Source organism: Oncorhynchus mykiss, chromosome 5, assembly GCF_057628025.1.
Source record: "Oncorhynchus mykiss isolate SJ-2025 chromosome 5, ASM5762802v1, whole genome shotgun sequence".
Lineage (NCBI taxonomy): Eukaryota > Metazoa > Chordata > Actinopteri > Salmoniformes > Salmonidae > Oncorhynchus > Oncorhynchus mykiss.
The window spans coordinates 56,679,461-56,704,983 of record NC_143026.1 but is presented as its reverse complement, the minus strand read 5'-3'; the positions used below and the strand labels follow the sequence as shown (position 1 = coordinate 56,704,983).

At 44.0% G+C, this 25,523-nt stretch overlaps 1 protein-coding gene across 1 annotated transcript; it reads left to right on the top strand.

Moving 5' to 3' along the window:
- The first annotated feature begins 1,195 nt into the window (after positions 1 to 1,195).
- On the top strand, positions 1,196 to 20,493 carry si:ch211-221n20.8 (uncharacterized). Its single transcript, XM_036977864.2, has 22 exons — positions 1,196 to 1,485; positions 7,263 to 7,403; positions 7,797 to 7,863; positions 8,042 to 8,233; positions 8,447 to 8,572; positions 8,718 to 8,858; positions 9,139 to 9,264; positions 12,229 to 12,351; positions 12,530 to 12,652; positions 12,803 to 12,925; positions 14,008 to 14,130; positions 14,445 to 14,567; positions 14,905 to 15,030; positions 15,325 to 15,453; positions 15,970 to 16,062; positions 16,777 to 16,872; positions 17,396 to 17,491; positions 19,043 to 19,138; positions 19,239 to 19,340; positions 19,504 to 19,609; positions 19,752 to 19,868; positions 20,068 to 20,493. Exons 2-22 carry the CDS (start codon positions 7,275 to 7,277, stop codon positions 20,144 to 20,146), a joined length of 2,436 nt encoding a protein of 811 aa, XP_036833759.2. The 5' UTR covers positions 1,196 to 1,485; positions 7,263 to 7,274; the 3' UTR covers positions 20,147 to 20,493.
- The last annotated feature ends 5,030 nt before the right edge of the window (positions 20,494 to 25,523 follow it).

Here is a 25,523-nt window from a genome sequence, read left to right as displayed (position 1 = left end):
TGGCACTTAATAGTATTGTTTATTTTAGTAACAACTGTGTGGCCAAACACGACTCCAACACCACCATTAAGTTTTCTGCTGACACAATAGTGGTAGGCCTGATCACCGACAACGATGAGACAGCCTATAGGGAGGAGGCAGTTTGGTGCCAGGACAACAACCTCTCCCTCAATTTAAGCAAGACAAAGAAGCTGATCGTGGACTACAGGAAAAGGCGGGCCAAACAGGCCCCCATTAACATCGACGGGGCTGTAGTGGAGAGGGTCGAGAGTTTCAAGTTCCTTGGTGTCCACATCACCAACAAACTATCATGGTCCAAACATACCAAGGCAGTCGACAAAACCTTTTCCCCCTCAGGAGACTGAAAAGATTTGGCATAGGTCCCCAGAGCCTCAAAAGGTTCTACAGCTGCACCATCGAGAGCATCCTGACCGGTTGCATCACCGCCTGGTATGGCATCTGCTCGTTATCTGACTGTAAGGCGCTACAGAAGGTAGTGCGAATGGCCCAGTACATCACTGGGGCCAAGCTTCCTGCCATCCAGGACCTATATAATAGGCGGTGTCAGAGGAACGCCCATAAAACTGTTAGAGACTCCAGTCACCCAAGTTATAGACTGTTTTCTCTGCTACCGCATGGCGAGCGGTACCGGAGCGCCAAGTCTAGGACCAAAAGGCTCCTCAACAGCTTCTACCCCCAAGCTATTCGACTGCTGAACAATTCATAAAATTCGCCACCAGACAATTTACATTGACATTGCCCCCACCTACATGTACAGATTACCTCAACCCCTGCACACTGACTCGATGCCTCATTATTGTTAAAATTAGGTGAAATCAAAAGTTTGTTATGACCAAGTTATACTTCTTAAAAGGCACCGAATTGTTGGAATGACCCAGCTGGCAACCGGAGAGTTGCTGGCATCAACATATCAGGGGCTGCATACTGCCGTTGTGCCCTTGAGCAAGGGACCTAAGCCCTAACTGCCCATGGGTCTTTGCTTTGGGGCGCTGCTCTGAGACTTACCCTCGCTGTAGGCCCACTTCTGATGTAGGGTGTATTGTGCAAGCAACCCAACAGTTAGATCAATACATATATATTATATTCTAATAAATTGAAATGCTATTTTATCCTACCAATGTTTTCTGCCGCGCTCTCGGCATAACTCCCTTTCCACACTATAGTTTATGACCTCAATCAAAGTTCAGACAGGGGACGCCGCGCCCTCAGGCAGCACTCAGAAGGAGAGCGATTTAGCTTGTTGTTCCTCCACTGCGGTTTGGGATTAAAGGAATGGGAAGTATAGAATTCCTGGACAGGATGTGGAGGAGTACAGCACAGCCCCTTACGTCGCGTTGCTGGATTGGTTTTTGAGGAAAGACAACTCCACACTATTTATCCCGCATCTGGAGGAGACCGTGGAAGAAACGCGTAAATTGAAACCTCGCTCATCAAGTGGACCCAAATCGACTTTATCTGTTACTGGTAAGCAACTTTATTTGATTGCATGTTTGCTTTCTCAATACATGTCAATTTCAAACGCATTTACATGGTGCGATCTGGGATAATAACTGAATACGACTGTAACTGTAGGTTATGAATTCATGTCTGATCCGCAGTTATTTGAAGTTTTGTAGGACACTTCTTGTTATTAGGCTATAGTCTATGGGTGTGGGCAGGACATCGTATTTGGACTGCTATACCCTGAAGATATGCGTGAAGATAGTGCGCAAACGCGTTCCAAACTAGAAACAGCAGGAGGGATAATTTATTTTTGGGCATGGGCATTCAGAATAGAAAAGGCAAAGTTATTATTACGCACACAGTTTGAAATACTTTTCCATTCCATTGCTTCACGCCAGACGCACCTTAAGTGGAAACACGTTTATTTTCTTCTGGATAGTGACGCGGGCGTGTCATGGAGAAAGAACAAGAACGGAAGATGGTTAATAACAGGGTCTACTCTGCTGTCTCTTCATCTAGCTTTGTAGCCAGTGTTACATGTCTAGACATGACGTCTGTAAACCTACCCCCAGCAGTTTAAATGGGTCGAATCTCTTGTCTGCTCAGCTCAGCTGTTGGTTGTTGTATTCCATAGTATGGAGGGAGCCCCTTAGGGGTCATGGTCATTTTTTATTCGTTCCCTCAATATAAAAAAAAAAACAATTGTTCCCTCAATAATTCCCTCAATATAAAAATGTGTTCCCTCAATAATTCCCTCAATATAAAAATGTGTTCCCTCAATTTATTAATTTGTTCCCTCTGACCTCAGCTGCAGAATTCGAGTGCATGTCCATGTCATGCATTGATCAGAGTTAATTTGAATTCTACTTCAATCTGGACGTGAAATACAAATATCTTCTTAATTGTTTGACTGTATTATTGAGATAATCTCGTTCATTTACATACTTTTTACTCCCTTTTCAGAACCATGATTGATATGGCTGACTTGATGAATGATAGTTCAAATGTCAAGCTACTCTTGATTCCTTGTGGGTTTGTGTAGCCTGTCTCTATAAGAAAAGCATTCTCATTATGTAGAATCAGTGGTGGAAAAAGTACCTAATTGTCATACTTGAGTAAAAGTAAATATACCTTAATAGAAAATGACTCAAGTAAAAGTGAAAGTCACACAGTAAAATCCTACTTGAGTAAAAGTCTAAAAGTATTTGGTTTTAAATGTACTTAAGTATCACAAGTAAATGTAATTGCTAAAATATACTTAAGTAAGTAAAAGTGCAAATCATTTCAAAATCCTTATATTAAGCAAACCAGATGGCACCATTTTCTTGTTTTTTTAATTTATGGATAGCCAGCGGCACACTCTAACACTCAGACATCATCATTTACAAACAAAGTATGTCTTTAGTGAGTCTGCCAGATCAGAGGCAGTAGGGATGACCAGGGATGTTCTCTGTTTAGTGAGTCCGCCAGATCAGAGGCAGTAGGGATGACCAGGGATGTTCTCTGTTTAGTGAGTCCGCCAGATCAGAGGCAGTAGGGATGACCAGGGATGTTCTCTTGAGAAGTGTGTGAATTGCAAAAATTTTCTGACCTGCTAAGCATTCAAAATGTAATGAGTAAAAAGTACATACATTTCTTTAGGAATGTAAATGAAGTAAAAGTACACGTTTATGCTGAAAGACAAATATAAAGAAAATATATATCGTAAAGTACAGATACCCGCAAAAAAACAACTTAAGTATTATTTTCAAGTATTTTTACTTAAGTACTTTACATCACTGTGTGCAATGACGGTCCCATTCCCACTTCCCAGCTAGCACATAACATTCTGAGAACCATATGTCTCTTAGAGCTTGTTGAGTGGGTGGTTGTCCTATGGTTAGTTTGCATACAACCTTCCCATAACATTCCCTACAGGTTTTTGTTATGGTTCTATTTAAAGTCGTGTTCTCAGAACGTTAAGAAACAGCGTTGTTCCGTGGGAAGTACTTAAGCATAATGTTTCCTCATGGTTCTATTTAAAGTCATGTTCTCAGAACATTAAGAAAACTTTCCATAAAAACCACAAGAAAACATTGGTAACGTTCAAAGAACGTTCTAAGAATGTTATTTAAAAAATATATACCTTCCGTTCTCAGGATCAACAAAACTCTCTGTCCTCTGTCTTGTAATCTTAATGAGTGCTCGTTTCCTTTGCAATAAGGTATGTTGGAAAATACTCAAATGAACAGCTTTGTTTGAGTAAAAAAAAAAACATGGTATGGAAGCACCATTCTGGTGGTGCAACGGACTAATTCAATGGATAGAGAGCAGACGATCATAGTTTTGAATCTCACTGACGCTGTGCCACAATAAATAATACATGTGTTTGCATGATTAATGCCTAAGCAAATTCATTTCGAAGTGTCCTATCTGTGCTTGGAGAAAACAGTTAACTTAATCTAGCAGGGTAATTAGAAATCTTAATGAAACATGCTCTCTATAACGTTATTTAATGACCTTCAAATAACCTAGAATTTCCGTTCTCAGAACGTCAATAAAACCTCCCAGGTTCAGTGAACCATAGAAAAACATTCTCAGAACCTTGCTGCAACCTAAAAATGTGCATTCCCAGAAAAGGCTAAATGTTCACTTCAGTACTCAGAACGTTTAAAAAAAAACATTCAGTTCTAACAGTCAGAAAACGTATGGCTTCTTTCCCCAGAACCAATGGGAAACCAAAAATGTAAGTTCCCACAACTTCCAAGGAACCAAATGTGCTGGATTGGCCGATAGACTAACATATTGCAGCCTTAATGTAATTCTACTCACTGGGCATCAACGTTGTTTACACGTCATTTCAATGAAATTACTTTGAACCAACGTGGAATAGACGTTAAATTGACGCCTGTTCCCAGTGGGTATTTAGGTAATTACATGCTTCAAATGGTGATGATCACTAACCATTCAATAGCTTATTTCCATTTTCAGTGTTTTCCTATGCCTCTGAATCAAAAGGGCAAACATTAGTAACGGTTCTTTAGATACCTACCCTGGCAATTAGTTAATTTCCCAGTGAACGTATTGTCATCACAACAAAGCAAATAGCTTTAGTTATGAACAAAGAGCCAGAGCCACTTTAAACCATCTTTCTGTGCCTGGTAGGCTATGTTCACCTGGCTATTGCGCAGGGATGAGTGGGCATCATTTCACCTATTAACACCGAAGCCTCTTGGAAATGAAGCACAAAAAATGTCCATGCCTTTCCTTTCTGCCTCCTATGAGTCATATGCACGATTGTGAACATAAGCACATCCAGGAGCTTGGCTGCGCCATGTTTTGCTGGACGTACAGTACCATTTGAAAAGTTTGGACACACCAACTCATTCAAGGGTTTTTCTTTATTTTCACTATGTTCTACATGGTAGAATAATAGTGAAGACATCACAACTATGAAATAACACATATGGAATCATGTAGTAACTAAAAAAGTGTTATAAACAAAGCAAAATATATTTTATATTTGAGATTCTTCAAGGTAGCCATAATTTGCCTTGATGACAGCTTTGCACACTCTTGGCATGCTCTCAACCAGCTTCACCTGGAATGCTTCTCCAACAGTCTTGAAGGAGTTCCCACATATGCTGAACACTTGTTGGCTGCTTTTCCTTCACTCTGCGGTCCAACTCATCCCAAACCATTTCAATTGGGTTGAGGTCGGGTGATTGTGGAGGCCAGGTCATCTGACGCAGTACTCCATCAATCTCCTTTGTGGTTAAATAGCACTTTACACAGCCCGGAGATGTGTTGGGTCATAGTCCTTTTGAAAACATATGATAGTCCCACTAAGTGCAAACCAGATGGGATGGCGTATTGCTGCAGAATGCTGTGGTAGTCATGCAGGTTAAGTGTGTCTTGAATTCTAAATAAATCACCCCCACACCATCACACCTCCTCCGCCATGCTTCACAATGGGAACCACACATGTGGAGATCATCCGTTCACCTACTCTGCGTCTCACAAAGACACGGCGGTTGGAACCAAAAATCTCAAATTTGGACTCATCAGACCAAAGGACAGATTTCCACCAGTCTAATGTCCTTTGCTCATGTATCTAGGCCCAACCAAGTCTCTTCTTCTTATTGGGGTTCTTTAGTAGTGGTGTCTTTGCAGCAATACAATCATGAAGCCCTGATTCAAGCAGTCTCCTCTGAAGAGTTAATGTTGAGATTTGTCTGTTACTTGAACTCTGTGAAGCATTTATTTGGGCTGCAATTTCTGAGGCTCGTAACTCTAATGAACTTATCGTCTGCAGCAGAGGTATCTCTGGGTCTTCCTTTCCTGTGGCGGTCCTCGTGAGAGCCAGTTTCATCATAGCGCATGATGGTTTTGCGACTGCACTTGAAGAAACTTTGAAAGTACTTGACATTTTCCAAATTGACTGACCTTCATGTCATTTCTCTTTGCTTATTTGAGCTGTTCTTGCCATAATATGGACTTGGTCTTTTACCAAAGAGGACTATCTTCTGCATACCACCCCTACGTTATCACAACTGATTGGCTCAAACGTATTAAGAAGGTAAGACATTCTTTAAACTAACTTTTAACAAGGCACACCTGTTAATTGAAATGGGATTCCAGGTGACTACCTCATGAAGCTGGTTGAGAGTATGCCAAGTGTGTGCAAAGCTGCCATCAAGGCAAAGGGTGGCTACTTTGAGGAATCTCAAATATAAAATATATTCTGACTTGTTTAACACTTTTCTGGTTACTACATGATTTCATATCTGTTATTTCATAGTTTTGCGCCGATCACAGCCGGTTGTGATACAGCACGGGATAGAACCAGGGTCTGTAGTGACGCCTCTAGCACTGAGATGCAGTGCTTTAGACCCCTGCGCCAGTCGACCTTATGAATCGGAGGCATATGAAAAATCTGAAACTGAAAATAAGCTATTGAATGGTCAGTGATCATCACGATTTGAAGCATGTAATTAACTAAATAGAATCACATTTAGGCTGCGATATGTTATCGACCAGGTGGGACCATCATGGCAGCCTACATAAGGAGAATGCCATGGCCTCTCGAGTGGCGCAGCGGTCTAAGGCACTGCATTGCAGTGCTAGTGGCATCACTACAGATCCGGTTTCGATCCCGGGCTGTGTCGCAGCCAGCACACAACTGGCCCAGCGTTAGGGGAGGGTTTGGCCGGCTGGGATGTCCTTGTCCCATCGCGCTCTATTGACTCCTTGTGGCAGCCGGGCGCAGCGCACGCTGACTTTGGTCGCCAGCTGTACGGTGTTTCCTCGGACACATTGGTGGTGCTGCTGGCTTCCGGGTTAAGCGAGCAGTGTGTCAAGAAGCAGTGCGGCTTGGCGGGGTCGTGTTTCAGAGGACGCATGGCTCTCGACCTTCGCCTCTCCCGAGTCCGTACGGGAGTTGCAGCGATGGGACAAGAGACTCTAACTACCATTTGGGGAGAAAAAGGGGTAAAAAGTACCACAAAAAAATAAAAAATACAGAATGTGGTTTCTAGGCCTAGTTATTACACATGATGATCGGTACGATAATGAATCAATGTGTATATAAAGCATGAGCTATTCATAAACATTGATCATATGTATTAGTATGCCTATATGTCACCCCCACCCCCCCCCCCAAAAAAAAGTTGACTATGTTTTGAAAAGTGACTTTATTACTATTATTATGATTGGTATTCTGCAGTCTAATTAACCCAATCACCTGTCCACCTCTTTCCTTCTGTGTGTCAAGTTGTTGCCCTGCCTGTGATGTATTAAACTCTCCATCTTCCCCATAGGGTCAGGAGAGGATGCCACGCCCTCGGACTCACCTTCTGGTGCTGCTGGCAGCGATATGTGTGGCAGAGCCCTTTACCACCCCCAATGGCAGCGACAACGAGGTCCTGAAACACACAGAGGCGTCACTCACCAAGAGCCAGGTCAGTGACTGTCTGTGTGTCTGGGACCCTCTTCCACATCAGGGCCAGAGTTTGCTAGGCTGGTTAAACCAGACTGAACATGGCGCTGAACACGGTGAAAAGTTTCTTCATTAAAGCAATGTTAGAACATTATTGTCTGTCAAGACATTTGGAAGTCGGCTGAAGCTAAATCCTAAACCCTGGGCGCCAGGCTGATGAATCTGTGGGAAACTGTTGAATTAAGATTTTAAGTGAAATGATGCGACATGTTGCGCAGTGACTTGGTTGTCAACGTTTTCTCTGCGGCTTTTCATGCGCTGAGTAAAGCATATCACCCGATACTCTCCTGCTTTTTGAGTTGAAGTGGTGCGAGTCATTTTGAGTAGACCTATTCCTTTCTTCCTCTCTTCTCAGAACCTAGAGATTGAGAACGCCATTGGGAACTTTAGCAGAACCGAGCAGGGGGGTGGACCAGCAGCAAGTGAGTGTCTCAAGATATTGAGCCTATTATTATGTTGTTGTTGAATACTGAGCATCTGTAATCTTCTTGTCGATCTTATTTTCCTTCTGTCTCTCTCTACCGCTCTCTCTGCCACCCGCCTTTCCCCTCCACTTACTGCATCTTCGTATTCTCCTCTGATCCATCTCTTTCTCCTCAGCCCCGGCAGCCTCGTTCAACACCACATCTACCCCAGCCCCAGCTCCTACCCCCACCCCTCAGTGCCCAGGTAATCAGGTAGTGTTGGTGGGCAGCGAGGGCTGTGGATGCCCTGTTGGCATGGTGAATGTTGCAGGAGAGAACTGCACCTGCCCTGTGGGTTACACTCTGCAGCGAGCAGCAGGGTGCCTTGGTGAGTCCATAGACATGTACTAGAAAGCTCCTATTACTTCCAAATGGTGAAAGCCCTCAATGGCACTGCCAACATGCTTTGGTCCAAGTGCACCCTCTGTCTAACTCAGTAAAGTGCAGACCCCTACAGTGCGCGAGTGGCATGGTCTGTGCCACTTTTAACATGGAATCTACTGTGCTGCTCTTTTATATTGCATCTCTCGTTCTGTATCAGATGTAGATGAGTGTAAAGGGGAGGGGCCAGGGCCATGCAGTCTCCATGCCGACTGCACAAACACACCCGGCTCATACCTGTGCAAATGTCTCCGTGGTTACCTGATGGGTGCAGGAGGATGCCAAGGTGAGTGTGTGTGTGGTTTTAGAGTTATGTGATATTCTCTATGTGTGTGTGTGTGTGTGTGTGTGTGTGTGTGTGTGTGTGTGTGTGTGTGTGTGTGTGTGTGTGTGTGTGTGTGTTTGTGTGCTTATTCATGTGTGTCTTTCAGATATTGATGAGTGTGCTCTAGCTGAAGTGACCGGGCTGCAGGCGTGTGGGTCTGGGGCAGACTGCAGGAACACCCTTGGATCCTTCTCATGTTTCTGTCCAGTTGGATACGTTATGGCTCTTGATGGACACAGTTGTGTGGGTGAGGTCTTTGTCACATGAGGGAACATTATCTGTGTGCGTGGACGTGTTTAAGGATACTTGTGGAGACCAGAAGTCCAAACAAAAATTTGACCAACTGGGGACATCTTCTAGGCCCCACAGTCAAATGCTATTTCTAGGGGGTTTAGGGTTAAGGTTAGTATTAGTGTCTGAATTGTGTGTCCCCACAAGGTCAGTTGTGCAAGACTGTATGAGTGTGTGTGCACTTTTTTAGATATTGATGGGTGAATGATAGAGAATGATATGTATATTTGTCTCAGACGTTGATGAGTGCAGCTTTGAGGAGCAGTGTCGCAGGGAGCTGGGGAACGTGTGTGTGAACACCCCTGGTAGCTTCGTGTGTCAATGTCAGCCTGGCTTCAGAGCAGAGGTCCCAGCCTGCATCGGTGAGTTCTCTTGTGGTTGCTGTCATTGTTTCAGTATGTGCCAATCTTATTCAGACTGAGGCTGACAATGTAATTCAATTGTAATTAAGTTTTGTGAACGGATCAGATTGTCCGAAGCGTCGAACACAGACGGTTGGCATAAAATGAACAGACCAGGTGCAGTGGTTCCTTTTCCTTTGTATTGTTTTACTAAAACGGGCCTTCTCTCGCCCGACAACATAACTCCAGTACAAGGAACGTCCAGCGTTGAAACACCAGCGTAACAAAACAAATAAACAGAAACTAAGACGTTGACCAAAAGGCCGTGGCTGAAAAAGAAAGCAAAACAACAAACGGCTACTCCTGTCTTAGACTATCGTCGACACGTGTTCCAGGGGGACCCTTTCTCTCTACCTAAAGCCTTGCCGCAGTTAACAGAGAGACAAGGTGCCCAGTCACAGAAGCTTTCTCTGAGGTAGGAAAAACCGACACCCTCACAGGTCCCCGTCTCTACTCTCAATCCTCCCCCAGCTCCTCTCCTGGCACACCGATATAGGAGGAAGGCACAAAGCAATTAGTGGGCCCAGCTGTGTACTAATTGGCTTTTCACTGAGTACCTGTCCCCTGAGGAGGGTGCTGTCATTTAGTCTTCATCTGGCTGGTCGCTGAACTCTCACAGTATATTAAAGGCCCAGTGGAGTGTATTTTACAGTATATATTATATACATTCCCACTCTATGAGGTTGGAATAATACTGTGAAATTGTAAAAATGATGATAATGGCCTTTTAGTGTAAGAGCTGTTAAGTGTCCAAACCTCTCTGCAGCAAAACGGCTACTTTTCAGTTTTCCCCTCCCCACTCAGTCCACTCCCAGAGAGTCCCAGCAAATTCTTGCTTGAGAAAGAGTTAGGTAATACTAGTTAGGTAATACTGTTAGAATACCACATGGTACCATCAGTTAAGTAATACTGGTAGAATACCACATGATACCATCAGTTAGGTAATACTGTTATAATACCACATGATACCATCAGTTAGGTAATACTGTTATAATATCACATGATACCATCAGTTAGGTAATACTGTTATAATACCACATGATACCATCAGTTAGGTAATACTGTTGTAATACCACATGATACCATCAGTTAGGTAATACTGTTATAATACCACATGATACCATCAGTTAGGTAATACTGTTATAATACCACATGATACCATCAGTTAGGTAATACTGTTGTAATACCACATGATACCATCAGTTAGGTAATACTGTTATAATACCACATGATACCATCAGCTAGTTGTTACTGTTATAATACCACATGATACCATCAGCTAGTTGTTACTGTTATAATACCACATGATACCATCAGCTAGGTAATACTGTTATAATACCATATGATACTCGTATGATAATGTGTCACTATTGTTGTCTCTTGCTCGGCACTTGAGATTTTGTCATCTCAGCTAGGTTTGTTGGCAATGGTATCACAGTGTTAAAATGAATCCAAATTATGAAAATAAATGATTTTAACTTTATTATTGTAAGAATTATAAATGAATGATACAGATACAAATGTTATAGCCTTGAGGTCCAGTAGAGGACCAAATACGTTGTAAACAGATATAATCTGGGCACCATTAGATTGTTCAGATGTTTCGAGAGGAACCGAATGGCCATGCACAAACATGGGTGTTACTGTAATTATTGGTTACGTACACTACCATTCAAAAGTTTGGGGTCACTTAGAAATGTCCTTGTTTTTGAAAGAGAAACACATTGTTTGTCAAATTGATCAGAAATACAGTGTACACTGTGTTAATGTTGTAAATGACAATTGCAGCTGGAAACGGCAGATTCAGCTGGAAACGGCAGAAATTGCCAAGAAACAACGCTGTGTACTACTCCCTTCACCGAACAGCGCAAACTGGCTCTAACCAGAATAGAAAGAGGAGTGGGAGGCCCCGGTGCACAACTGAGCAAGAGGACAAGTACATTAGAGTGTCTAGTTTGAGAAACAGACGCTTCACAAGTCCTCAACTGGCAGCTTCATTAAATAGTACCCGCAAAACACCAGTCTCAACGTCAACAGTGAAGAGGCGACTCTGGGATGCTGGCCTTCTAGGCAGAGTTACAAAGAAAAAGCCATATCTCAGACTGGCCAATAAAAAGATTAAGATGGGCAAAGGAACACAGACACTGGACAGAGGAACTCTGCCTAGAAGACTAGCATCCCAGTTAAGTTAGCATGTGTTGCGGGTATGATACTGTATTTGTGTCACTGTCCCAATACTTTTGGAGCTCACTGTATCGTCCTCCACTGTCCCTGTCCATAAATACCGGGCTCGAACCAGTGATCCTCTGCTCGCAAACACACGTGACCATCCTCCTTGAAAACATTACCAACCGTTTGAGCTATACCGAAGGTAGCAATTGGATAGCTCCATCGGAGACATTTCAAGCTAGCTGTGGAGTGAGTTTACGGTACATTCTTAACTCCGTTACATTAGCGTGTTAATAGCAGACCCTGCACAAGAATAATGGGTGTGCAGTAGGTTGATAACGATATCACCCAAATATGTTGGGTTGAAACATTTAAAACATCATTCCTAGCTAATTAGAAATTAGTAATTAAGCGAATGGGCGAGATTAAAAAAGGCAAATTGGGGCTAATTTGAATGGGTGCCAACAGCAGATTCTGCCCTGAGAAGCTTCCGGTTTGTGGACCTATGGCTCACGGTTCACGCTGGATGCTTGATTTACTGGTCCTTTGGGGTCCATGCAGGACCACCCTAAAACGGACTTATCTTCTGAGATGTAAGTATTTCTTCATTGCTCTCTCTCTCTGTCTCTGTCTCTGTCTCTCTCTCTCTCTCTCTCTCTCTCTCTCTCTCTCTGTCTCTGTCTATGTCTCTCTCTCTCTCTCTCTCTCTCTCTCTCTCTCTCTCTCTCTCTCTCTCTCTCTCTCTCTCTCTCACAGATGTGGATGAGTGTAAGGAAACTCCAGATGTGTGTGCTGGTCAGGGTGTGTGTGAGAACACTTTTGGGAGTTATAAGTGTGTCTGCCAAAGAGGTTACCGGGGCAATGGCACATACTGTGAAGGTAAGAAGCAATGTCATTGCATAACAGAACTGAACATTTCTGTGGAAAATTTATTTTAGATTTAGAGAGTTTAATATTCACAGGGTTGCAGATGGAATTTGATGTTGATTTGTTGACAATGACTTGTGTCCCCTCTCTCCCTCCCTCCTCTCTCTCTCTTTCTGTCTCTCTACTCCAGATGAGAATGAGTGTGCATCAGGGCGTCACGGTTGTGATACTAATGCTCGCTGTGGGAACATCATTGGCTCCTACTTCTGCCAGTGTTACCAGGGCTTCAATGGGGATGGCCTCTCTTGCTTCGGTGGGTGAGACAGAAGCAGATGGCTTGTGTGTGTGGACGTGTGTGGATGTCTGTGCGTGTGTGCTCAAGGTGTTGCTGTACATACCATTGTTTTACTGTGCTCTACTACAGTGTATTATTATGGGTGTATGTTTATTGCCATGGTTACAGATGTTGATGAGTGTGCCCTGAGCAATGGTCACTGTGAGCACAACTGCACCAACGAGCCAGGAGGCTACAGCTGCCACTGTGGCATAGGCTACCAGCTAGCCCAGGATGGACACAACTGCTCAGGTAAACTACAGTACTGCACATTAAACTACAGTACTATGCAGTACACTACAGTACTACACAGTAAACTACAGTACTGCACTGGTAAACTACAGTAATGCACTGGTAAACTACAGTAATGCACTGGTAAACTACAGTACTGCACAGTCAACTACAGTACTGTGCAGTAAACTACAGTACTACACAGTAAACTACAGTACTGCACTGGTAAACTACAGTACTGCATAGTCAACTACAGTACTGCATAGTCAACTACAGTACTATACAGTGCTGCACAGTAAACTACAGTACTACACTGTAAACTACAGTACTACACTGGTAAACTACAATACTACACAGGGTAAAGGTCCAATGCAGCTGTTTTTATCTCAATATCCAATCATTTCTGGGTAACAATTAAGTACCTTACTATGATTGTTTTCGATAAAAAAATGTAAAAAATTAAAACTATTGCTTCTTAACGAAGACCAATTTCTCAAGCAATAATTTTTCTAGGACCGTCTGGGAGTGGTCTGAGTGGGGCGGGATAAACTGAAAACTAGCCATTATGGCAGAGAGGTTTGAAACTCTCTTTCTTATTGGCCTGTTATCTAATTTACCACATGGGGATCTCACCATGTAAGGCCAAAACTCCCTCCCACCAAAACAGGATGACATTTCAGGCTGTCTTTTCAAACAGTTCTTACACTTAAAAGGGCAATATCATAGTTTTCACAATTTGACAGTATTATTCCAACCTCATAGTGTGGAAATATTTATAATACACAGGGAAATCACATTTTTCATTGCACTGTGCCTTTAACTACAATTCACCACAGGTTAACTACTGTACTGTACTGGTAAACAACAGTACTGAACAGGTCAACTACAGCACTGCACAATTACTAGAGTATTCTACTCCATGTACAGGTAAAGAGCATATCGCTATTAACACAGACAGACAGAATGTTCTCCTTTGTGTACTCATAAAGAGTAAACTACCAGTAACATATATAGAGTACATAGCTAGTTAACTACCTACAGTACACTACAGAGCTAATGAATACGCACTAACCTGAATCTCCTCCCTGCCCTTGGTCCCCCAGACGTTGATGAGTGTGTGGTGCAGAACGGGACGTGTGAGCAGGTGTGCACCAACACGCAGGGCTCCTTCCTGTGTTCCTGCCAACCTGGCTACCAGCTTCATATCGACCGCCACAGCTGTGTAGGTCAGTGGACCACTAAGATCCAGTTCAACCTTGTTCTGGCCCAGTTCTGCTACTGTAAAACCACCTCGGAAAAGCATAGTATAGAGTAGGATGGTAATCTATCCAACTAGACAGTATGTTAGCAGTAAAGTAGTCAGCCTACACTCCCTAGAGGCTCAGTTTTTGAGAAATGCACTTTATTTTGCTTGTCATGTGTTTGTTTGATGCCGCTAACTGTAACACAATTAGTAATTGTGTGTGTGTGTGTGTGTGTGTGTGTGTGTGTGTGTGTGTGTGTGTGTGTGTGTGTGTGTGTGTGTGTGTGTGTGTGTTAGATATCGACGAGTGTAAGCTCCAGAATGGGGGCTGCTCCCACACCTGCACCAACACACCGGGGGGGCACACGTGTTCCTGTCCCGCCCCTCTACTGCTGCACTCGGACAATACCAGCTGTGTCAGTACGTCCCCCACCTTCGCCTCACCTCACCTCACTGTGTGTGTGTTTGTTTGAATTTGTCACGGTGCCCCACAAAAAAACCCAGACCGACCGTGTGCATGACTGCATCCTTATTTTTGACTATGTTGATTTGGTATTGTACTCCTGTCAACTTTCCATCAAGTGATTTCTCGCAGTGCTCCACAAAGAAACTCAGACCTACGTTTCCAAAAGTCTGCGTTTCAACACACACGAGAGTGTGTGTGGTGAGTGAGTAGATCAGGCCAGTGGTGTGTCTCTGCCCCGTGCGTGTCCCCTGTATGCTATGTTGCGCCGTGTGTGCTTTCTCTCCTGGGTAGATGTGACCTCGTGCGACTTTAGGAGAGGCGGCTGTGACCACGTGTGTACTGTGCGCGCCGAGGGGCTTCTCTACTGTAGCTGCAGTACCGGATGGCAACTGGGCAAGGACCTGAGGAGTTGCCTGGGTGAGAAAGCCTCTTTTTCCTTCCCTCTATTTCTCTTTCCTCTGGCTTTTTCCCTTCAAGGTCACCTGCTTCTTTATATATATATATATAAAAGAGGGAAAAAACTGTCCAGTCTATGAAAATATGTATGAGACATTTCCTTTACTTTGGGGTTAAAACAACAGGCTTACATGTACAGAACACCTCCAAATATGAACTTCCATGTCTCTGTTTCTCTACCCCTGACTTCTCCTTCTCTGTCTGGCTTACTGTCTATCTGCTTGTCTGACACTTGGCGGTCTCTCTCTGTCTCAGATGTGAATGAGTGTGGGGACTTCACTAATGGTGGTTGTGAGCAGCTGTGCCAGAACCACCCTGGTGGCTTTAACTGCAGCTGCGGGGAGGGCTATGTAGCTCGTACTGACGACCCCACCAAGTGCCAACGTGAGTCTGCTGTGTGTCCCACTGCCTGAGAAGTACTATAACGAGTAAATGAACAGTAACTGAAAAAGCATATGTAATGGACAAAAGGACTGGTTTCTACTTATCATTCTATATTAGACTATTATATTTGTGTAGAGGCATCTACCACGGTTATGTAGCCTAGGCAGTCGCTCGTGGCCGCTAGTTCTGCATCGTTTAGTATTGATGTGCATGCAAGCACATACAGTATATTTGTTCCGTTTTTTTTCCCCCCGACGGCTCACCATTAAAACTGGTTAAAGAGGGAAATTATGCCTTTGCAGCCTGAATGGAGGATGCTTTATTTCCGAGCCAGTCCACAAGTTTATTAACGGGAATGCACATCTAACGGTAGTGCAGATCTAGCGCCCACTATCGGCTGCCTTGGCTAATGATTATGCTGCATGTGATCTTGTTTCAATCTCTTGCTCTCGACCGATATTTCTCTCTCTCTCTCTCTCTCTCTCTCTCTCTCTCTCTCTCTCTGCGCCTGTCCAGCGGTGTGTGACCCCCCATGTCAGAACTATGGAGCATGCGTGGCCCCTCACTCTTGTGACTGTCCTGCAGGTTACCCTGGTCCTGGCTGTTCAGGTACGTGTGTGTGTATGTATTGGGGCCTAAATCCACACACATATACTATAGACACATGTAGTATATGTACTGAACAAAAATATCAACGCAACATGCAACAATTTATTTCAAAGATTTTACTGAGTTACAGTTCACATAAGGAAGTCAGTCAATTGAAATAAATAAATTAGGCCCTAATCTATGGATTTCACATGACTGGGTAGTGGTGTGCCATGGGTGGGCCTTGGAGGGCATAGGCACACCCACTGGGTAGCCAGGTCTAGCCAATCAGAATGAGTTCTTCCCAACAGAAAGACAGAAATACTCAGCACCCTTGCATGCTCCCTCAAAACTTGAGACATCTGTGGCATTGTGTTGTCTGACAAAACTGCACATTTTAGAGTGGCGCTTTATTGTTCCCAGCACAAGGTGCACCTGTGTACTGATCATGCTGTTTAATCAGTTTCTTGTTATACCACACCCGTCAGGGGCATGGATTATCTTGGCAAAGGAGAAATGCTCACTAACAGGGATGCAAACAAACTTGTGCACAGAATTTGAACAAAATAAGCTTTTTTGTGCGTATGAAAAATGTCTGCGACTTTTATTGATTTACTTCACCTCGTGAAACACGGGATGAACGCTTTACATGTTGCGTTTATATTCTTGTCCAGTGTAGTAAGTGTCCTTAACATTGTGACATGACGTGAATAGCGTGTTTGTTGCGTGTTTCAGCCATGTGCTCCCCGCCCTGTGCCCATGGAGGAACATGTATGCGCTGGGACATGTGTCTCTGCCCACCTGGCTGGACGGGGACTGGCTGTCACACAGGTACACTGTCCCCGTCACGCGGGCTGCATCTGGAATGGCGCCCTATTCCCTGTACAGGGCTCCGGTCAAAAGCCGTGCACTATATAAGGGAGTAGGGTGCCATTTCAGACTAGGGTGCCAATGTCAGTCCCCCACCCTGACACATACTGTGACACTTTTCATCTCCCTCTCTCTCTCTCACTTCCTCCCTCCCCTTCTCTCTCATCCCACTTTCTTGTCCCGCTCTATCCCCTCTCTCTCTCTCTCCCTCTCTCTCTCTCTATCCCCCCCCTCTCTCTCTCTCTCTCTACCCCCTCTCTCTCGCTCTCTCTCTCTCTCTCTCTCTCTCTCTCTATCCCTCTCTCTCTCTCTCTATCTCTATCCTTCTCTCTCATAATCCCCCCCCCTCTCTCTCTCTATCCCCCTCTCTCTATCTCTCTCTCTCTCTATCACTCTCTCTCTCTCTATCCCTCTATCTCCCTCTTTCTCTATCCCTCTCTCTCTCTCTCTCACACTCTCGCTTTCTCTCTTTCACTCTCCCTAGCTGTGTGTGAGCTGCCCTGTGCTAACGGTGGTCGCTGTGTGCGTCCGGAGACCTGCCATTGCCCATCGGACTACACCGGCCCTCAGTGCCTTTCACGTAAGTAGACTAACAAACTATCGTCTTGTTTGTTTCCGGCACATAGCACATTTCAGGTCCGCTGAGAGCAGACTTGAACATGGAAAATTCCGTGCAACTTCCAGTGTGCGTTTACTGTGAACACTGAGTCTGTACCCGCTTTAAGTTACAGCTTCAGACAGTGGTCAAGTAGGCTATTGTGGCTATTTGATCATAATGTAGGTCAACCAGTATCCTACCATTAAAAACAATGGGGAAAATGCATCCCATAACATGTTAACATGGAAATAGCTGTTCTATCATTCAGCCTACAGTAGCAGAAAATGTAGGTCTACATTGTATGATCATTTTGAAAAAAAACATGCAGGGCTTGACATTAACCTGTTTATCCACTTGTCCTCCAGACAAGGAGGTGACTGAAAATGTTGTGTTGTTTGATCCCAGAAACCACTACAAAATAAAATGCATTGTTATTCCAATACCATTATTACAGAGCATCAGACAAATGATGATACCCTCTGCCTATTGGCTACTTAGCTTATTCAAAACCATATCAAAATACAACACTGCCTCCAACACAGTCCTCTTCAAATTTAATGGCACAGATCCATATATGACAATGGTCTATTTGCATATATGCCTACTTCAGCTCTGATTGGTTGTGCTGCACCGGTCTGTGTAGAGTAGGGGCTGAGTTTGGCCTCCCGATGGCGCAGCGGTCTAAGGCACTGCATCGCAGTGCTTGAGGCGTCACTACAGACCCGGGTTTGATCTTAGGCTGTGTTACAGCCGGCCACGACCGAGAGACCCATGAGGTGGCGCACAATTTGCCCAGCCTGTCTGTATGTCGTCCCGGATAAGGGAAGGGTTTGGCTGGCCGGGATGTCCTCGTCCCATCGCACTCTAGCAGCTCCTTGTGGCGGGCCGGGGACATACACGCAGACTTCGGTCGCCAGTTGTACGGTGTTTCCTCTGACACGTTGGTGCTGCTGGCTTCCGGGTTAAGCGAGCGGTGTGTCCAGAAGCAGTGCGGCTTGGCAGGGTCGTGTTTCAGAGGACGCATGGCTCTCGAACTTCGCCTCTCCCGAGTCCGTACGGGAGTTGCAGCGATGGGACAAGACTGTAACTACCAATTGAGGAGAAAAAGGGGTGAAAAGTAGAAAAACGAAAAAAGGGTCTGAGTTGTTAGTGTCAAGGCAATAGCATCCTACTCCGATGCCGTCTGCCTACAACAAAAGCACTTGCATAGTTAGTTTTGCATACTAAGTCTTGCATAGTATGTTTTGTTTCGGGTATGTTGCATTCAAAGTGGATATTATTATGTTGAAACGTTGGTAGTGTTAACTAAGGGGGAAAACTCTTGAAAGTTGAGTGAAGTTCAGTCTTGTGCTTCTCTGTGCAGTTTAGAGGGAACATTGTATGTAACGTGCTATGTTTAGTTAAACATTTGAATTTCCGTGCCACAAATATACAGTATAATAATAAAATGCCATTTAGCAGACGCTTTTCTCCAAAGCTACTTACGGTCACACATTTGACATATATATGTGTGTGTGTGTGTGTGTGTTCTAGCTCTGTGCACACCAGCCTGTCAGAACGGAGGGAGGTGCGTAGATGTCAACAAATGCACGTGTGTCGTAGGGTGGCAAGGCGCTCGCTGCCAGATAGGTAATAAGATAATGATATGCTGCCCTCTAGTGGTGATAGTACTGTATCTCAGTACTACAATGTGAAGGCATCACTGATTGTGTGTGTTTTTTTCACCCAGAGCCTGTGCAGTGCCAAAAGCCCTGTAAAAATGGTGGCGTGTGTGTGGGCCTCAACAGATGTCGCTGTGCCAGTGACTTTACTGGGAGTCTCTGTGAGACAGGTGAGTGTGTGCGTGTGTGTGTGTGTGTGTGTAAGTGTGTGCACGTGCGTGCACATGCCTGCGTGTGAAAGACAGACAGGGATGTGTATGTTAATGTGCTTGTACAGTATGACTCAGGTGACTTTGCGTGAGAATAATACATCTAGATGTGTGGTGTCTGTAGCGGTGACCACCCCCTGTGTGCCCCCTTGTCACCACGGTGCCACCTGTAGTCCTCACAACAAATGCACCTGTCCAGAGGGCACGGCCGGGATCCGCTGTGAGAGGCTGTGAGTACCAACCAGCCAACCCAGCACCAACAAGCTGCACGGCATTCCTTATTTGTAGGCAGTGTAGTGTGCAGCGCTGCAGCACCCCTTTGAATGAATCCCGGCCTGAGTTTCTCTCTGTTTATTTGTGTGTGTTGATCAGGACGTGTCCTGTGGTCACTACCGTGGTCAGTATGGCCCGTGCCGTCAGGAAGGGTGTGAGGGAGAGTTACGTTGACCGCTGTGGACCCCTGGGAGTTCAGCTCTGCACCAAGTACAGGTGACAGATCTCACACACATGGACACATGCACGCTCACTCACTCACTCACTCACTCACTCACTCACTCACTCACTCACTTACTCGCTCACTCAGACACACACACAAACACTCCTTTATAGAACACACAACCAAACCATCACTCAAACACACTGCACTACACACACTATCCCTCAGTCTGACGGTTCTCTGTGGTTGCAGGATCAACCAGGCGCGTGTGTATCTGCAAGCTTACAGGGTGGGCTATAGGGTCCAATGTCCTGAGAAGAATGGGAGATGAACTGTTGCCCTGGTTACCAAGACCCCACATCCCCTGGGAAGCTCCACACACATGGTCTCTGTGAATGGTAAAAAAAGACACTTGTGATATAAGAGGCTGTTTGATTCACAACTCAGTAAGAAAATCAACCAATAGAGGTCATACTCATGAGCCGACCCCAAACCAAACGAGCCAACACCGGACATGTCTCAAATTTCCTCGGTGTCTGCACTGATTGTTTATGCAATATACCAAACTTTTTTTTTTCCCACGAGCTATGACCTCGAAATGGAAAATGTTCATTTTTATATGTTGTTTTTAATGCTCCTGTATGGCAGCTGGACGTTAGTAAAAACATTTTGTTGGATTATTGCCTGTGGATTACTCTTATTATTTGGTTTATTGAGATATACAATACTGCTTCTTCTTCTTCTTTATTCTCCCGAAGCTTAAAAAAGTTTCTGGCACAAGACACGGTAACAGGGAAATAGAAAGAAGTAACTTTTTTTTAAATGCTAAGAGAAACGGAGGCATTGCAGCCATGGCTTTTAATACATGACCAATCCAGAAGAAACAATCAGACTCAATTATCAATAGAGGTTTTATTATTTCCTGGTCAGGTCAAAGGGTTTTTTCCTGGAAAGGCAGGCGAGATCAGGCGGGAACAATTTTTGCCTGAACAACAGACACAACTCGGCCAAGGTAACCTGTCTAAATGACTAGCACTCGCATCTGTAGCCCTGAAAAGCTTTGAAAGGCTGGTCATGGCTCACAACAACACCATCATCCCAGACACGCTGGACCCACTCCAGTTCGCACACCGCCCCAACAGATCCACAGACGACGTAATCTCTATTGCACTCCACACTGCCCTCTCCCACCTGGGCAAGAGGAACACCGACAGTATGTAAGAATGCTGTTCATTGACTACAGCTCAGTGTTTAACACCATAGTGCCCTCCAAGCACTTCACTAAACTCAGGAACCTGGGATGGAACACCTCCCTCTGCAACTGGATCCTTGGACTTCCTGATAGGGTGCCCCCAGGTGCTGAGGGTATGCAACAACACCTCCCCCACGCGGACCCTCAACACGGGGGCATCTCAGGAGTGTGTGCTTAGTCCTCTCCTGTACTCCCTGTTCACCCTCAACTCCAACACAATCTTTAAGTTTTCTGACGACACGACGTTGATAGGCCAGATCACCGACGACGACGAGACCGCCTATAGAGAGGTCAATGACCTGGCAGTGTGGTGCCACGACAACAATATCTCCCTAAATGTCAGCAAGACAAGGGAGCTGATCATGGACTACAGGAAACAGAGGTCCGAGCCACGCCCCCATCCACATTGACCAGGCTGTAGTGGAGCGGGTCGAGAGCTTCAAGTTCCACGGGTGTCCACATCACTAAGGAATGAACATGGTCCACACACACTATGCAGAAAAAGTGCTGTAATTTCTAAACAGTTCACCCGATATGGATGAAAATACTCTCAAATTAAAGTGGACAGTCTGCACTTTAACCCCATCAAATCCAACCTCAACTTTTCAGATCAAAAATGTCAAATCAAAAGTGCCGGAGTACCGGTACCCCCTGTATATAGCCAAGTTATCGTTACTCATTGTGCATTTATTTATTCCTCGTGTCATTATTTGTTCTATATCGTTCTCTCTGCATTGTTGGGAAGGGCGCGTAAGTAAGCATTTCATTGTTGGTCTACACCTGTATTTCACAAAGCATGTGACAAATAACATTTGATTTGATTTGAAGTCCAATATAACTAATTGGAGAGTTTCTATTTTGTCAGGCGGTGTGTCAGGCGGTGTGTCAGGCGGTGTGTCAGGCGGTGTGTCAGCCAGTGTGTCAGCCGGTCAGGCGGTGATTGTCAAGCAAATAACTGCCTGTCTCAAGGTAATTGACCGTTAATTAACATAAACACATTTAGCATCTCCTGGCTTCCACACATAGCCTACAAGCCACAGATGCAGACCTTTGGAACATCTACATTTTAAAAAGTCAAATAAATCCATATAATATAGCCTATACTTTTACAATAAATCCATTATCTAATTTTAGACAGGTCTAAAGCAACATGATATGAAGAAAATGTAATCTATTTCAGAATAACAGAATGAGTTGTCCTTCTGTTAGGCTCTGATCTGGCTGTGCCATATGGCTGTGGGCTACACTAGTTCATTTAGCAGACAAGATTTGTGTAGAATTTTGTGGCATTATTTTATAGTAGGAAGAATACAATTGAACATAGCTGACTAAAATAGAAAATATATTTTCTCCAAACTGCACGAGGGAGTGCGCACATGAGGCTATTCTGTGTTTAGCAGTTAACAAAGAAACAGGTCCTCTTATATGCTTCATTTAGAGCTATTTATGGAACTTTAGTTGTGATACAAATGTTGGGCTAAATGTTTTGATTTTTAGTACATTCTAAGGCTGCTGTCGTGACTTTACTTTCATTAAATTGATGACTGTTATTTATTTAATCAACTAAATCTGTTTAATTTTTACCCAATTAAATTAGTCATGTAACAATTAACTCATTAGAATTTGGGGCACACCGGAGGACCTTGTTTAAAGAGTTACCGTCTCCCGAATTAAACTCTATATGTCTTTACCTATCACATCCATAAAACAGTCAACGTATTAATCATTACCTCATACCATATTATCATTCTGAACCGTCGTAACCTCCTTGCATCCACAAAAAAAAACAGCCTTAATCATGATTCAGTACTACACAAATTGGTTTAATTATTTATCTACTAGCTAACTAAATAATAACACAGAATAAACATACACCCTTCACATGAGACAAAGGTCCCTAGTGGACTGACACAATATGACGGCTTATTACAACAGAGAATTGGGGGGGGGGGGCACTTATCGTGGATACATTTATAACTATTGTCACATTAATCATATACGTTGCACTCAAACTGCCAACCATTTGGAATAAGACATCATTCATGTATTTACGTGTGAGTGCCTTTGTTCGCCATTTATCTCTGTCGGAACCAGTCCTTCTTAGGAAGGATGTGGGTTGGCCTTTCAGTGGCACGCTTGTAAGGCTCTGATTGTCCTAAAGGGTCTGGCCCCGTCTTTTCTACTGTTGTTCACTCTGGAAGATAGCCAGCTGTGTCGACGGTTCCCATTGGTGATGATGTTAGGAGAATCCGGTGATTTGAGACTCGTAGTAAGATGGGATGGTTTGAAGAGTAGTATGATGGTCCCGCTTAGATTTGCTTTTCTCGATATCTGACAGCTAATAAGCCGTACCAGTGATTGTCTTGTAGGTGAGCTTCTCGCCTACACCTCGTGTTGATTATTCAAGGTTCAGGATTCAGACCACATTACATGCACAGCTGCAACCTGGCAATGTTCTGGTCTGAAATGTTCATTCTTAACTAGTCTTTTTAAGCACTCTGGTCAAAAGGGAAAGTTCCATTGGGCTGACACGCTCTTCTGACCTCATTCGGGACGTGACTACTTACTGTGCGAAGGATATGATTGCAGGTTATCTCCTATGACTCCTAAAATCACATTTCTAACAAAAATAATTGCATACTTTTTTATATTATAAGCACAACGTATTGGATGGAGGCTTGACTGATAAAGGAGATATACTTTCCAAGTTACAGTATTTCGCCCATACAATTTTTTATGACATCACAAAATAAAAATCTATATGAAATTAGTTGTCTATAGCTCCCAACTAACCATTCCCCACATTCCTATGTTAGAATTATTGTTCCAGTATTCACGTTTGACTGTGTTAGTTTCGTCAGGAAAATGTCTGTTAACAAAGAACATTCCTTGGGTTAAATACGGGAGGGGGAAAGAAAGTCTCCTTCTCCTGTAATTTACATCAAGGTGTGAACTGTTGACCATCCAGAAGCTCTGATTTGGGCAGTTGTGGAATTAATAGAACCCCTAGCATCAAACAAACTTTTTTAAGCAATGAGGCTGACGCAACAGATCAGAACGTTTAGCTTAAAATGTTTATAAACTAGTAGGCTATTTCTTCACATCATCAGCGCAGCAATGCGCACACGGCAGGAGGCTATAAACGCAAATGTTCCAAAATGCAATAAATTAGCGGGAGAACGCCGTTCTCAAAAGTGACCGCAAATGCGAATATGCATGTAATGCTTTTATTATAAAGGTGCATATTTATGGAGAAAATAGTTTTCCCCAAACTTGAAACTCAGTTGCTGCTTGGTGTATGTATGCCAGTTATGCTCTACACCAGTTATATAGCTGATTTAACGTGCTTCATTTTAAGAAGTTATTTGGCCACTTTAGTTGTGATGGGCTCTCATGAAGTGTTTGATTCGATTTTTGATTACATTTGCATTGATGTCAGAGTGATTAGAGGAACAATAGAATGCTGAGTACCAGGCAAATTTGGTAGGCTACTACTGAACATCAGCAGCATCAGAGCTAATTGCCGTGACTAGGCAGTGTGGAATTTGACTGCTGTCATGACTGGTGACTGCAGGTGTGGCGGTAATACTGTCACCGTAACACCCCTAATCATGTGTCTCAATTATGTGTGGGAATACTTGGGAACAGATTTACAAAATGTAAATCACTTGAAGTGGATTTCCTGGTAATTTTACAGTCTTTTATGTCCAACAAATAAAATTCTAAAAAATTCTAAAATTGTTCTCAGAAAACCACTCGCGGGGCCACATTCGTCCCGTTGGCCGCCTGTCGGGGAATCCTACTCTAAAAAATAGTTAGTAGAGAGGAAGGCTACGTTGGGGATAAAGGAGGGACAAGAACCACAGAGGATCCAGGAGTGACTACAGAATGTTCAGGAGACCAAACACTCAGTAGAGTTCAGCAAGAAAGATGCAGAGAGAGTGATAGCAGACAGCTTGCAGGTCTTCACTGCTCTGGCCCTCTCCACTGAGAGAACCCGGGCTGAATTCATTGAGTTGTTCAGGAGAAGCAGGAAGCAGCCACAAAACTGGATTTAGGGCTGATTAAAGAGCTGGAGCAGGGAATCACTGATCTATGTAGGAGACACACTGACCTGAAGCAGCTCTCACATACTGATGACCACCTCCACCAAAGCTCCCTATCCCTGTACCTCCCTACACTTACCAAGGGCTGGTATGAGATCAGTGTTTACAGTAAGCTGTGTATGGAGAGAGCTGTGTCTCAACTGGAGGAGACAATAAATACATAAATAGCTGAAGAGGATGCAGTGGCTGTGACTCTGGACTGTGATACAGCAACTCTTCATCTCATCATGCTTGAGGACAGGAAACAAGTGTGATTGGAGGCAGAACACAGAATCTCCCTGACAACCCAGAGGTTTAATGTAGATGTGGCCAGAGAGTCCATCAACAGGAAGGATTTTGTGTTGACACGG

What these genes read in the sequence shown, in the direction of transcription:
- si:ch211-221n20.8 (XM_036977864.2), top strand. Translation starts at nt 7,275, where the DNA reads ATGCCACGCCCTCGGACTCACCTTCTGGTGCTGCTGGCAGCGATATGT. An exon ending in CGTCACTCACCAAGAGCCAG is followed by an intron (nt 7,404 to 7,796) that starts GTCAGTGACTGT and finishes CTCTCTTCTCAG; the next exon opens with AACCTAGAGATTGAGAACGC. An exon ending in AGGCGCTCGCTGCCAGATAG is followed by an intron (nt 19,139 to 19,238) that starts GTAATAAGATAA and finishes TTTTTCACCCAG; the next exon opens with AGCCTGTGCAGTGCCAAAAG.